Below are 15,837 nucleotides of genomic sequence, written 5' to 3'. Positions count from 1 at the left end.
GGAAGGCAGAACAGTTATGTGGACAAAGCTTTGCTTATTATGCCAAGCATCACAGGTTTTAACTACAGTATTTACTTCTGAAATCTCAATAGAAGACTGATACACCATAAGGCAATGCGAGTGAAATGCAAACTGTTCCAAGTTTATGCAAATTTATGCCGCTTAAAACTGCATCAAATGCTGCAGCGGCTGCATCTGATAAGTCTGCTTTCAAGCTGCATAGAAGTAGCCTTATCTCAGAATTATTTGCACATTTTCAACCATCCAGGCTCACTACCACCTTGATGATGCTCAAACTTATATATTGCACTAGTTGCTTCTACAACAGTGCATACATACTGTGTAATGTCAGGTGATGAAAAATGTATGTACTGAGGAGTTGAGGTCTTTAGTTTACTGGTCTTGGCTCCCCCACATAAAAATAAATACAGCCTTTCACTTGGCAAATATTTTATTACTGTAGTATTTTAAAGTGACACTAAAGCAAAAAAAACACTTGATATAATGAATTGTATGTATTTTACGGATAATGAATATAACATTAGCAAAGAAAAATGTCATATTTTTATTTTGTTATAGCTTCTTCTTTTTTCTTTAAATCACATTGCATCATTCTTTAAAGAACAAGCGACACCCATGCTAACCTAGAAATAAAAGACACATATATAAGTAGATAAATACTACTTCTACTTACATAACAGATGTATTGTGCTATCCACATACTGATTTCTGTGAATTTTTACAAAGGAAAAGCAGAAAATCCTATTCTAGGCAGTGGCCATTTTGCCAAGCTAATGCTGACATCATATCCTCCCTGACTCTTGTTTCCCCCCCCATCCCTTCTCTTGCCCATTGTGTATTCATTAGCTGCCCTCCTCCCAGAGTCTTTTTTTTTTTTTTTTTTTTTTTTTTTTTTAATTTACACATCCAATCACTGAGTCACCTCAGCCTTGCTTGTAAACAGAAGTGATCAGCTAGGCGGGGAAATAAATGGAAGAGGAGGAATATATTATAGATTCAAAAGAACTCCCAGCATTCCATTTTTTGGCACTAGGCCCAGTGCTCCTAAAGTATGCGATAACTCCAAACCATAACAGCAGAAAACATTTTGAATGCAGGATTAGCATCTTTATCACTTAATACACTCAGACCAGTTGCTGTTGAAATTTGATTTTTACGGTGACAGTACCACTTTAATATTTGCTATTTACAAGCTGCACTCTGCATTAAACTATGAAACGGAGCACCTCTAATGACCTTTTCAACTTCTCTGCAGTAAAATCTTATCTGAAGTTGTCTTTCATTGTTTCTTTGAAGTTTGAAGTGCTTCAGAAAATAGCACTGTAGCAACCACATTTGGCCAGAGAGCTCAGAGAAGCTTGTTTGCATAGATAACTGAAGATTCCTAACACTTCCTGTACTACAAGCAATATTAGACTCATATCTGTGCTACTAATGTTCTAGTTCTTAGCTGTACTGCACACACAATTCATTATCTCTCATAAGTTTAATTTTCACTTCACTTTAAATAACAAAGGTTATGCAGTGGACTCTTTAAACCAGGGCACCAGTTTTCTTTTGTCAATGACTCGCTTTGTAAATTCTGAAACTTGCAACACAACAGAATTTCTTCTGTAAAAATTTCAGTATCTCGCATATGCCATATTGTGCTAAAATGTTATGGTAGTGACTGTTTGCAATTTTTGTTTTGCTTCATTAGCAATGTGGAATAAATGCGAATGATGTGAAGAAGCTGGAGGACGCAGGATTCCACACCGTAGAAGCTGTTGCTTATGCCCCAAAGAAGGAACTCCTTAATATTAAGGGTATTAGTGAGGCCAAAGCTGATAAAATCCTAGTAAGTCCTAAAAGACACCGGTAAATGTATGATTATGAATACAATTCCTGAAGTGATGTCACATTACCTCATCCTGAAGCTGCTTGTTGTCATTGGGGTCCCTCACATTCCCATCCTCTTCGTATTCAACTGGATCACTCTATTGAATGTCTTTTCAGTACTACTCCACCCCTGCACAGACAAATTTCAAACCGTGCGTGCACAGCAAAGGAAAGTCCTTAAAAGGGGAACGCCAGTGAAAATGACGTAATAAAAAAAGTGCTTAATTTTTACAATAATCATGTATAAATGATATAGGCAGTGTTTGCCTATTGTAAGATCTTTCCTCTCCCTGATTTACAATCTGAAATATATCATATTGCAAGATTTTTACTGCTGGCAGGTGATGTCAGTGGAAGTAACTGCTGCTTGCTTTTTTGGCAGTTGGAAACAGCTGTTATTTCTCACAATGCAACAATGCTCCCACGGTGTGATGTCAGCACCTCAGTGCTGTGAGGCGCTGACCTCACACAGTGGGAGGGGTTTCAACAATCTCATCCATACAAACCCCTGATGATCCGTTTGAGAAAAGTAAAAGATTTCTCATGGGAAACTGGGTATCAGCTACTGATTGGGATGAAGTTCAATTCTTGGCTATGGTTTCTCTTTAAGCGCATTGATTCACTGTGCATGTGCAGTTCAGAATTGTCCGGCTCAACTCAGAAACATCCAGGAAGCTGGAGAGTGAAGAGGATCGGGAAAAAGAGACAGTGAGCAGTGTAGGAATGCTAAAAATGAGGTTATGTAACCCACCATGGGATCCATTTAATGTTTTTCCCAATTCAGGGGTACTTTAAAGTGGGCTTATTTACCCTGTTTACCTTTTGTGAGGGTTTAGGAGAGCAGTCTCAGATGGGCGTGTAATCTTAGACATTGTCAACATACCTTCATGTAAAAGGTCATAGGCCACACATCATTTGTTCATGCTGCATCAAGCATTTCATTGAATAAGAATATAAACCAGGTGCCTGTGTATGTTTTCTAGGCAGAGGCTGCTAAACTTGTCCCCATGGGATTTACTACAGCAACGGAATTCCACCAAAGGCGTTCTGAAATAATACAGATTACTACAGGCTCCAAAGAGCTGGACAAGTTACTACAGGGTGTGTATATTTTACAATGGTATTTCTATAGTGTTTCTAATATGTGTTTTTTTTCCGCGTGCCTCAATATAGCTTGTGTGTTGGCTTAGGATGCCACCACTCTGCCAAATCTCCTGTTTTGACTATGCAGTGGTTTGGCCATTTTGAAGATTATGCCAAAATAACTTGATATGCAGTCAGCCAGCTTTGTTTGGAGAATTAGATCAGACACCATAACTATCATAAAAGACTGTTAGGGTTACCCATCTACAAGGAAGGTTAAAGGGTAGAGTAAGGGGATGATTGGCTTCATTTGTGGATGGGGTCGATGAGATGCAAATAATTCTGAGTTCATACAAATTTTATAAAAAAAATTACAGTTTGAAGAAGCATTTGCCTAATATTGGTATAAAAATTTAATCAACTTGTAATAATTTGCATCTCATTGATATTCCCTAGGAAGGAAGCTTTTGTCATGGAGGTGGATAGGTTTAAAGCACCCCAGAACTGAGAATAATATGGAGGGTGACCTATTTACTCCCTTTTAAACAACACTATTTGCCTGGCATTCTTGCTGCTCTCTAATACTTTTAGCCATAGACCCTGATCAAGCATGCAGCTCTGACTGCATGCTTTTTTCAGGTGAGTGATTCAGACATTACTGAGGCCAGGAACATTAGCAGGACTGCCATAGAATTGGTGTGTAAAAGGAGATAAATATGGCAGCTCACTTCTGGTGTGCTTTAACCACTTCCTAACCACAGTTTTTTTTTCCCCCCTTAAAAACCAGAGCAATTTTCGTATCACGCTCCTTCCATAAATTCGCTAATAACATTATCGTTATTAACATAGAATATAGAAATGATCATATCACATCGAAATGATCTATATATTGTTTTTTTCGCCACCAATAAGGCTTTCTTTGGGTGGTAGTTTTTGCTAAGAATTGTTTTAAGTTACATACATTTTAAAGGGAATAATAAGAAAAAAATGAAGAAAATTCATTTCAGTTTTCGCCCATTATAGTTTTAAAATAAATGTGCTTCCGTAATTAAAACCCACACATTTTATTTGCCCATTTGTCCCAGTTATTGCAACATTTAAAATAATTCCCTAGGTCACTGTATGGTGCCAATATTTTATCTGGAAATAAAGGTGCATTTTTTCAATTTAGTGATTAAATTTAATTAAATTAATTAAAACTAATTAAAATACTTTATTTGCAAAATGAACAGTAATATTCCTTCCTGACATTAACATATTAAAAAGTCTATAAGTTAACTTTTTTTAAATTCTTTTTAATTTTTTTTTTTTTTACAAGTTTTATTTGGGTAACTATACGGTAGGAATGTAATGAGTTAAAATGTAATAAAATGTATGTATAACTATATATAAAGTGTATGTTTGTGTGTATGTTTGAGTGCATTTTACTTTTTGGCCACAAGATGGCACTGCAGAGTACGTAAACAGTACTCGGAAGTAGTTAGTGTATCTGTTTGTGAATGAAATGCCAGGGTCAGCGTGATGCCGGCTTTTCATTCATCGCGGGGACAGCGATCGGGACGGGAACAAGCTGTTCTCAGTCTCTGATCAACTTAGCGGTGGAACTGCGGCGGAAATGAGCGGTGGCAGTGCGGCGATTCTGAGCGGCGAGGTAAACAACGTGGGTTCGTGTATTTACGCCCCTGGTTGTGAAGCAGTGTGCAGGGGGGCGTAAATACATGATGCGGTGGTGGTGAAATGGTTAAGAGAGTCTGACGCCTTTCTTTTTTTTTTGGCATCTTTAGCGTTAAAGGATACCCGAAGTGTCGTGATGAGATAGACATGTGTATGTACAGTGCCTAGCACACAAATAACTATGCTGTGTTCCTTTTTTTTTTCTTTCTCTGCCTGAAAGAGTTAAATATCAGGTATGTAAGTGGCTGACTCAGTCCTCACTCAGACAGGAAGTGACTACAGTGTGACACTTACGGATAAGAAATTCCCATTTTTACCTCTTTCTTGCTCTCAGAAGCCATTTTCTGCTAAGAAAGTGTTTTATAGTTGGAATTTCTTATCAGTGAGGGTCACACTGTAATCACTTCCTGTCTGAGTCAGGACTGAGTCAGCCACTTACATACCTGATATTTAACTCTTTCAGGCAGAGAAAAAAAAAGGAACACAGTGTAGTGATTTGTGTGCAAGGCACTGTACATACACATGTCACTTCGGGTATCCTTTACGATACAAGCTGATTCTCTGCATCCCTGCGGCAGAACAAGGTATTCATCCCCCCCTGAAATACCAGGGCAAAATTCCATGACTTTTGAAGTCACCGATTTTGCTGCCCGGTAGAGGCAGAGCTGTGCACAGTAACTCTGCCTCTTATCCAGTTGATCTCCGCCTCTCCCCACCCCTCTCAATAAAAGACTGAGAGGGGAGGGTAGAGGCAGAGATTGACTGGATAAGAGGCAGAGCTACTGCGCACAGCTCTGCCTCTACCAGGAATGAAAATTCTGCAATCGCAGAATTTTGTCCCTGTATTTAAGAGGGATAAATACCTTGTTCCGCTGCGGGGATGCAGCAAATCCATGTTGAAGATGATTGATTAATAAAAAGAGAAAAAAATACACTTCAGACTCACTCTAAAGTTTGTACACTTGCTACATGGTTTTCCACCACAATGTCCCCGCCCCCCCCCCCCCCCCATCCATAGCAACACTAGCCTGGAGGCTAGCAACACGTCAGCACTGCGTTGGACCTCAAACTGTCTCCCGCGGAATTGATTCCTGATACTTGCATGTGACAGTGCTCCTGCTTGTGTACGCACCTTGAGGCATTGTGTAGGGAAATTTTAATGAGGTAATTATGGTTAAGCAAATGACAGACGAAACTGACAACAAAACATCATAGCAATCCTAAGGGCTGGAACCCACTAGAGAAATTTTATGAGCGTTTAGGGAGCGATTCAAACCGCTAGCGTTTTCCCTAAACGCTCAGCTAATGTTAATAGATGGGCCAAATTCCATTGGAGCGATTGCCAAATCGCAAAATGCAGGACATGCAGCATTTTTAGTGTTAGCGTTTCTGCAATGTAAAGTATATAAATGCTAGCGTAATTGCTCATCAAAACCTGCACAGAGCGATTTAAAATTGAAGGAACCAATCAGAACTAAATCGCTACATAACCGCTGGCAAATTGAATACACTTTTCAAAATCGCTCATGAAATCGCTTGCAAACTGCTCATACAAAACTATAGCTATTGCAATTAGCGTTTTGTAGTGGGTTCAAGGCCGACAACTTACCAATTCTAAATTGCACAGCTATTTGGCACTGGTCCCAAATTCATATCTACCCGTCTTAGATAAATATGGTAATTTTCATAATCTATACTATATTTTTTTCCCTAGGGGGTATTGAAACAGGCTCTATTACAGAGATGTTTGGAGAGTTCCGCACAGGAAAGACTCAGTTGTGCCACACGTTGGCAGTAACCTGTCAGGTGAGAGCTGAAGTAGATAAAAACCCATCTGTCACTTTTGTATAATACCAGGCATTTACAGATTCATATGTGTGGCATTTTGTTCTATGCTTTTCTGTAGTCTATCCAGGCTGTGGTTAGGTTGGTCTGTCTAGATTTTGAATCTTGAGCGACTGCTTTGCTATAGGCAACTGCTATTTAAAGGACAACTGAAGTGAGAGGGATATGTAAGCTGCCATATATATTTCCTTTTAAGTAATACCAGTTGCCTGCATACCCTGCTGATCCTCTACCTCTAATACTTTTAGACATAGACCCTGAACAAGCATATGCAGATATGGCATTTCTGACATAGATCTGACTGGAATAGCTGCAAGCTTGTTTCTGGTGTTACTCGGACACCTCTGCAGCCACACAGATCAGCAGGACTGCCAGGCAACTGGTATTGTTTAAAAGCACTTAAATACTGTATTTTGTTTGGACTAGAAGACTCACTTTTTTTTCCCCAAAAAGTGGGGGAAAAGTCACTGCGTCTTAGTCCAATGTGAACAAGGCCTTAAAGTCGCTCCGATGCCATGGTGTTTTTCAGTAGCAGAAATGCTGTTTTCTGCAAGATTTCAAAGCATACAATAAATGAAAGAAAACAGTATTTACATTTTATCAATCTTGTATAGGACACCTGGCATTCTACTTTTTTTCCTCAACAATATAGACTTTGAGCTGGTTTCATCAGTTACTTGCTAATTCCACTTCCTGTCTTCTCTTGCAGCTCCCCATTGATAGGGGTGGTGGAGAAGGGAAAGCTATGTACATAGACTCAGAGGGAACCTTCCGACCAGAGAGGCTGCTTGCTGTTGCCGAAAGGTACAGTTTCTTGTGTTTTCTGTACTGAGTGTTGCATGATCTTCACCATTCTTTTGAATGGTAGGCTTTCACTATTTGATCAGTGGAAAACCACGCAGACAGTCAATATTTTCCAAATATTGATCTTTTACCTGTTTTACCACCTTTCACCAGTAGATGTCAGACTTCAGTAGAACTTTGGTCTAATGCGATTGTATAGACACTGCTAGCTTCTATACATCTAGTCAATCTTTTTCTCTCTTGTGGAAATATAGATAATACATTATGACCTTTGATAACCTCAAATCTAATTAAAATCTGTTAAAAATCATGGTCCCCTTGATAGATTATTTTATCGATTTTAACATTGGTTAAAGTGGACCTGAACTCTTGCACAGGACAGAAAAAAAAATAATGCACCCTGTATGCATTTAGAGAGTTTAGCCTGTTTATTCCCCCTAATTTGTGATTAATCACAAGTTGTAATTAGATCTCTCTCCTGTGTCATATGACTGCCATGGCAGATAAGCTCATTTGAAAGCACAGAATGGTAATAGGTCCTCTATCAAGACGTAGAAACAGTGAAGATTTATTTTGGGATTTGTATCAGCTGTAACAAATAAATTATTTTTGTTTAAAGGTTGTTATGCTGTTGCATACCCTCTAGAACAGAGAGGAAGTTCTGAGTTCAGGTCTGCTTTAAGAGGAAGAAGAAATGACCTTTTAGAAATGTATTTTGCTTTTTTGACGTTCCATGTATTTGGCCTGTTACAGGTATGGCTTGTCTGGCACTGACGTTCTTGACAATGTTGCTTACGCTCGAGCATTTAATACGGACCATCAAACCCAGCTGTTATACCAGGCATCAGCCATGATGGCAGAATCTAGGTAATGATCAAAAGGCATTTTCTATATTTAACCTGCTTAAAGTGGAAATTTGTATTCTATGGATGACCCGTGGTCTTCCAGCGTCACAGAAACTCCACTTAGGTGGGTGACCATCCTCTGCCTCTATCCTGAATCTGGGACTGCTGCTTTTTTACATAGAAAACTTGAAATAACACATTTTACAGTTGGTGGATGAATCAAATTTAATACTGGAGTCCCAGGTTTTTAATCTTGGACAGGACGCTGTATGTTGGCAAAATGTTCAAAACATATTTGGGTAGGTTTCCTCCAGACACTCCAGTATCCTCCTACATCCCACAAACATTACAGTAGGGTTTATTGGCAGGTGCAATCACAGGTTGTGCTGCTCCGTGTGCACGTATAGCAGCTATGTCATCACACATCGACAAATCGCTGCGCTTGTCTCTATTTGTGCTGCTCCACAGTATTTTTAACGCTCCTGTCTGCCTCAGCCCCCCGCCAGGGACATCACAGACCCTTCATCACTTCTAGACTCTGCCCATCGCCACCCTCATACACTGAACTTTCATGAAAATGTATCCAAATATACTGAGTGTTTAACTGGGAGGGGCGGTGGTGGGCTGATTCTACGATGTCGCTGGTGGGAGGGCGGAGGCAGGCAGGGACCTTTAAAGAGAAACTCCAACCTAGAATTGAACTTTATCCCAATCAATAGCTGATACCCCCTTTTACATGAGAAATATCATGCTTTTCACAAACAGACCATCGGGGCGCTGTATGACTGATTTTGTGCTGAAACCACTCCCACAAGAAGCTTTGAGTACCGCGGTGCTCCTGGCAAACTGCCACAATGTAACAATGTTCACAGACAGGAATTAGCTGTTTACAGCTGTCTCTAACAGCCAAAACAGCTAACAGCAGCTACATAACCTGCCCACAGTAAAAATGTCACCATGTAATGTCAGAATCTAAATCTACATTATTTTCACTGGAGTTCCTCTTTAAAACACTGTGGAGCAGCACTACAGGATCTTCTAAAAAAATTAGCATATTGTGATAAAGTTCATTATTTTTTGTAATGTACTGATAAACATTAGACTTTCATATATTTCAGATTCAAATACACACAACTGAAGTAGTTCAAGTATTTTATTGTTTTAATATTGATGATTTTGGCATACAGCTCATGAAAACCCAAATTTCCTATCTCAAAAAATTAGTATATTTCATCCGACCAATAAAAGAAAAGTGTTTTTAAAACAAAAAGTCAACCTTCAAATAATTATGTTCAGTTATGCACTCAATACTTGGTCGGGAATCCTTTGGCAGAAATGACTGCTTCAATGCGGCGTGGCATGGAGGCAATCAGCCTGTGGCACTGCTCAGGTGTTATGGAGGCCCAGGATGCTTCGATAGCGGCCTTAAGCTCATCCAGAGTGTTGGGTCTTGTGTCTCTCAACTTTCTCTTCACAATATCCCACAGATTCTCTATGGGGTTCAGGTCAGGAGAGTTGGCAGGCCAATTGAGCACAGTAATACCATGGTCAGTAAACCATTTACCAGTAGTTTTGGCACTGTAAACAGGTGCCAGGTCGTGCTGATAAATGAAATCTTCATCTCCATAAAGCTTTTCAGCAAATGGAAGCATGAACCCACTTTTGAACCAGAAACAGCGGCAGAAGCGCCTGACCTGGGCTACAGAGAAGCAGCACTGGACTGTTGCTCAGTGGTCCAAAGTACTTTTTTCAGATGAAAGCAACTTTTGCATGTCATTCGGAAATCAAGGTGCCAGAGTCTGGAGAAAGACTGGGGAGAGGGAAATGCCAAAATGCCTGAAGTCCAGTGTCAAGTACCCACAGTCAGTGATGGTCTGGGGTGCTATGTCCGCTGCTGGTGTTGGTCCACTGTGTTTTATCAAGGGCAGGGTCAATGCAGCCAGCTATCAGGAGATTTTGGAGCACTTCATGCTTCCATCTGCTGAAAAGCTTTATGGAGATGAAGATTTCGTTTTTTAGCACGACCTGGCACCTGCTCACAGTGCCAAAACCACTAGTAAATGGTTTACTGACCATGGTATTACTGTGCTCAATTGGCCTGCCAACTCTCCTGACCTGAACCCCATAGAGAATCTGTGGGATATTCTGAAGAGAAAGTTGAGAGACGCAAGACCTAACACTCTGGATGAGCTTAAGGCCACTATCGAAGCATCCTGGGCCTCCATAACACCTGAGCAGTGCCACAGGCTGATTGCCTCCATGCCACGTCGCATTGAAGTAGTCATTTCTGCAAAAGGATTCCCGACCAAGTATTGAATGCATAACTGAACCTAATTATTTTAAGGTTGACTTTTTTGTTTTAAAAACACTTTTCTTCTGGTTTCTGGTCGGATGAAATATGCTAATTTTTTGAGATAGAAAATTTGGGTTTTCATGAGCTGTATGCCAAAATCATCAATATTAAAACAATAAAAGGCTTGAACTACTTCAGTTGTGTGTATTTGAATCTAAAATATATGAAAGTCTAATGTTTATCAGTACATTACAGAAAATAATGAACTTTTTCACAATATGCTAATTTTTTGAGAAGATCCTGTATATGAGGCAAGCACAGTTTTATGTCCATGGGAGAAGACAGAACTTGAATACATGACGTGCCAAGCAGCATTGGGGGCAGCATTACCTATTGTTGCACCGGCAGCAGTTTCTTCCAAAGCTAGTTGCTGTAACTTCACTGTGGAACCATGAGACACTGGCTACTGACAAATACCCTGATGAAGCTTGCAAGGGGGCAGGCGCAATGCATAGGTGTTCTGTCCCATAGTCCAGCGAGCCTTCCTATTGGCTGCTGTGGGGAAGTAACCTGGGCATAACGGCTCCCCGGCGTTGTCAGTAGCCACCTGGGTAGAGCCGCGTACACACGGATATTCATTGCTGCACTGGTCTACACTGATGATATCCCTGGCCCGACGTGCTACTGGATTATAAGTGGGTGAGAGCTGCGGATCCTGGTCTGTCTGCGCTGGCGAAGAATTGCGCTTGTTGAGAGCCAGCTGATTTGATCCTCCACATTGCAAGCTGCAGTATGGCTACACTTTACCATCCCTGCACACTAACATATAGACCTCTCATCCTCTCTGAAGATACCAGTGCTGGTACTCAAGTGGATGTATGAGTGTGCCTGAAGTGTGTGGATGGGTGAGTGGGAGTGCTCTACAAACAGGCAGATTTTAATTGGTTGGTCTGTAGGTGTTATTTGTATTTGGTGCAATAAAGGCTGTTTTTGTATTTCCTTATGCCATGAGTGATGACACTATTTTTTTTTCATATTCACACTGGCTATTGTCACAGCAATTCGCGATTGCTAGTGAGGAGCTAGTGTTTAGTTGCTGTTTCAAGGTTGTGAGTGCTTATGAGTATCAACTTTGTCCCCCTAATGCTAATATCTCGCTACAGACTCAGTGTAGTGATCAAGTCTCCTGTGTGATGTGTTTCTTAAACAACAATGTTCTGGATAGGTGAAGGAAGGCTTTAGATCCTCTATCAAATTTATAGTGCAGTTCCGCTCTCCCCTTCCCCAGTGGAAATTTATTTTCACTTCCTGTCTTGGAGTTGCAACAGGAAGTTATGAGTCCCCGAATTCCCAGGACAGCTGTCCCAGAGGTGGATGTATTTGCAACTTTAGCTTTTGTGGACAATTCATCAGACTGTTAATGGAACTGGAAGTCTGAGAGAATCTCCCCTAAAGGTAAACATAGGTCATTAAAAATCCAACAGCAATTCGAATCTTTCACCATGGTATTTAAAAGGTTTGTATTTTCTGATGTTCCACCTAAAATGTACAAATCTGATTTTATTACTGTAGCACCAGTTACATATATGTATTCAAAAATGCTGTAATTCGCTATCAGATGTTAGTGGTTCCTCTAACTTGGCATTCATAAGAAGCGCTGTGTTGCTGCTAATTTCTGGTAAAGTGATGGTGCTGAAATATCTGGGCCTGCATTGTGCTCCTGCCTGATCATGTATTTTTGACCGCTTTGTGCCTTTATTCCACACTTATTTTTTTTTTTTTTTATTGTTTTGTCTTTGTAGGTATGCCCTTCTCATTGTGGACAGTGCCACTGCTCTATACAGAACAGATTATTCAGGCAGAGGTGAACTTTCTGCACGACAGATGCACTTGGCTCGCTTCTTGAGGATGCTGCTGAGACTTGCTGATGAGGTATATGGGATATAATTGAGTTAAGGCGCAACAGAAGTATTGGGTCTTTTCCTGTGCATGCGCAGTAGTCCCAGACTGACGCGACTGAGCCAGTTACCGGGGCTGATCACGGCAGACCACGGGAGGACGGCGCGGGACTCGCATGTGTTTATGGACCTGGAGGAAGCCCCGGGTAAGTAAAGAATCTTGCCTTTCAGAGATCTCTAGTTTACTTTAAATCCCAAAATTTTGGCCTGCAGTTTAAATGTTCTAAAGCCATGGAAATGGCTTTGAGGTGGGTGCTAACATTTAGTGTTGTGCTCAAGTGTCATCGTAATATGTTGGCACTTTATAAATACAATAAATAATAATCAATCTTCCTTTCAGAGTTCTCATTGCCTGCTATATGTGGGACCAACATATGGTGGAGTATATAATACTACCATGTCAGAACCAGTTTGTACAGTCATCTGAAAACGTGAATACTGCCATAACTGAAGCTTTAAATTTAGCAAAACACATTTGTTACAGACCTCTGTGGGAGTTGAGGTAATTTTTATTGCTCTGTTATGCAGCACCAGTATGGAAACTTGGGTGCTGCCAATATCAGTTGCAGCTATAGCTCCGCCTAGTGGACAATTTGGGCGCTAAATGCTGCCAAAACGGTGCAGATAGTGGCAGAAAAACAATGTTTATTAACAGCGCAGATAGTGGGAGTAACCGATCAAGCGCATGGGGTTCAGATATCATGTAGCCAAACCCAACATTGTCACTAGTAGTGTTCCCCCAGAAGTGGGGGGGGGGGGGGGTGTTTGTTAGTGTTTGGCATGGATAGGGGGTGGTTAGGGTGGGTACAGTGGAGGATAGTAGAATATTGGTCATTATGTAAATATTCTGCTATCGAGGATACAGTAGCAGAATATCAGATTACCGATATTCTACAAGCTGCTTCACCAGATGCACAAATTTCTGGTCGCCTTTTTTTGTTTTATGCATGTATTCTGCACTTTAGAGATTATTGATCCCTTTTGCCTTAGATTATGATGGAACATATAATCTCTCAAATCAAATACACAAAAGCAGATTTGAGGGGAAATCAAGTGAAGTAGATATTTATCCAAAAAATATTTTAGATTAAAGGACAAACACCTCTGTGTTTTTTTTGCTGTGGTAGCACAGACAGCAATTAAAACCCCTTGGCTGTGTGAGAAAGTGGTTTAACAATTGTCAGGTTTTTATTGCGGACTGGGACACTGATGAGCAAACTCTCTCATCCTGAAATACAGGAAGTGATGGGAATTGTGAGTGACTGAGGATTTCTGTTACTATTGCAAAACCTATTGGAGACTTCTGGGTTACAGATGGTCACTGAGATGCTAAGTCTTGCCATACTGAAATGTGTGCCATTTAATTTATGTGAGTGCTAAATGACTTGTAAATTGTACAGTCCTACCAGATAGACGGCTTAATGTTTCCCCCTTCTCTCTAATAGTTTGGTGTAGCTGTTGTAATTACAAACCAGGTTGTAGCACAAGTGGATGGAGCCGCCATGTTTGCAGCTGATCCTAAAAAACCTATTGGAGGAAATATTATAGCACATGCTTCTACTACAAGGTATGGGGTGCATATACTGTATTTTATACTATTTTTATTTTTTGTGCATGTTGAGATTGTATTTCTTTATTTTGAGCTTAAAGTGACACTGAAGCAACAAGGAAAAAAAAAACTTATGAATTTTGTGTAGTACGGATGATTAATAGAACATTTAGTAGCAGAAAAGTCTCCCATTTTCAGTTATATAGCTTTTTTTTTTTTTTTTTTTTTTTGTGTAACATTGCATCATTCTCAAATATTTGCAGTTTACAAACTAAACTCTTTGGATGGATGGATAGATAATTATGAAACAGAGCAGAGCTAATGACCCTTTGAACTTTCATGCAGTAAAACCTTGTCTGAAGTTGTCTTTCACGGTTTCTTTAGAAAACAGCGTGTCTTCGACCCAAGTTGGGTCAGAGAAGCTCTTTTGCATAGGTAACTGAAGTTTCTTAACTCTTCCTGTACTGGAAACTACAGTACATGAGACTGGTTTCCGTGTTACTAATGTTCTATGTCTTAGCTGTACTACAGATACAATTCATTATCACATAAGTTTATTTTCACTTCAGATTTCCTTTAATGAAAGTAACCTTTCCACATTTCCCACAGACTCTACTTGAGAAAGGGTAGAGGAGAAACTCGAATTTGCAAGATCTATGACTCCCCCTGCCTGCCGGAGGCTGAAGCCATGTTTGCAATTAACGCTGATGGTGTGGGTGATGCCAAGGACTGAAGAGTGCTTAATGGCAGCCATTTGACCCACATCTACTATACAGAACTGGTGCCAAGTAGGTGATGCAAAAACTATAACCAGAAAGATACTGAACTCCTCACCAAGCCTGTGAGAACGGCACCTTGAAAGCCAACCTACCTTGCTTGCCTCTTGGACTGAAAGTGATCTTGGCTTATACCCTTATGTGTGTCCATTTATAATGCAAGTTTTCAGCCATGGTGTTTTTTTATTTTGAACACTAGAACTTGGATTTGCACAGTGTTTGCATTAAATATGGACTTCAGTGGAATGTCCTTCCTTATGCCTGGAAAGATGATCAAAGCAATGGTCCGCTAAAGGTCAAATCTGAAGCAGAATGCAGGACTGTCTGTGTTGCCCACAGTAAATAAATGAGTGATCTCATATTATGTGCGCTAGAAAACAATTAAGCCTTTTCAACTTTGAGGAGCATTGTCCTTTTCACCTTCATCACCCCCAGTATGCAAGTCTGCTGAGTGTTGTTTTGATATACAGATTACATCCTAAACCTTATATTTTGTCATTGTAAAATATGAATTTTTTATGTTCATATTTGTTTTAGACCTGACTTGTACATATGGAAAGATGGTTTAAAATAAACTGATTACTTTTGTTTGGAAGACTTGTGTTGAAAATGTGTTCAGCAAGTAAACAATGCTTTTCAGAGGCGGTAACTTGTAAAACGATCTAGACATTGCTTTTCATGGTATTATTTGTAGCCACTAGGTGGTGCTGTGAACTTGGTTTATTCCAGATGATTTGCCATGCTTGCGCACAGCAGGACAGCCAGACAATTTGCATTGTGGTTTTTTTTTATGTTGCTGAAAACTAAAATGCATCATGTGGTGCATGTCACTTTATTAAAAAATAAAAAGGTAAATCAGGTAAAATGTTTACTATGCAATGTCTGTCCATTTGGAAACAATGGTTTCACATGAAGCGTTTCCTCTTAGCTGTTTTATACCTGACATTTTCACAATAGAGGGCAGCCATACTGGTTTAGCTGCTACCCCGGTGGAATTTGGTCCATTTTCACGGCAATATAAGCCCCCCCAGGACCTCTTCCCTCCCACCTCCTCCTGGGCACCGGAGGCGAGGAAGAGCCCATTGTACACACACACACACACACACACACA

The 15,837-nt window shown here is 40.2% G+C and overlaps 1 protein-coding gene across 2 annotated transcripts in view; it reads left to right on the top strand.

The window, feature by feature from the left end:
* RAD51 (RAD51 recombinase) overlaps positions 1–15,321 on the top strand; it is a 28,230-nt gene extending 12,909 nt beyond the window's left edge. For both annotated transcript variants that reach the window (XM_068253385.1, XM_068253384.1), the window contains exons 3-10: positions 1,721–1,858; positions 2,883–3,000; positions 6,371–6,462; positions 7,211–7,305; positions 8,059–8,172; positions 12,246–12,375; positions 13,847–13,968; positions 14,560–15,321. In XM_068253385.1, the coding sequence (XP_068109486.1) occupies positions 1,721–1,858; positions 2,883–3,000; positions 6,371–6,462; positions 7,211–7,305; positions 8,059–8,172; positions 12,246–12,375; positions 13,847–13,968; positions 14,560–14,683 (933 nt within the window). In that variant the 3' untranslated portion in view covers positions 14,684–15,321. The remainder of the gene's footprint in view (positions 1–1,720; positions 1,859–2,882; positions 3,001–6,370; positions 6,463–7,210; positions 7,306–8,058; positions 8,173–12,245; positions 12,376–13,846; positions 13,969–14,559) is intronic.
* The last annotated feature ends 516 nt before the right edge of the window (positions 15,322–15,837 follow it).

This window comes from Hyperolius riggenbachi, chromosome 9, assembly GCF_040937935.1.
Source record: "Hyperolius riggenbachi isolate aHypRig1 chromosome 9, aHypRig1.pri, whole genome shotgun sequence".
NCBI classification, from domain to species: domain Eukaryota; kingdom Metazoa; phylum Chordata; class Amphibia; order Anura; family Hyperoliidae; genus Hyperolius; species Hyperolius riggenbachi.
Note: the sequence above shows the minus strand (reverse complement) of the source record. Positions and strands in the feature narration are given on the sequence as shown.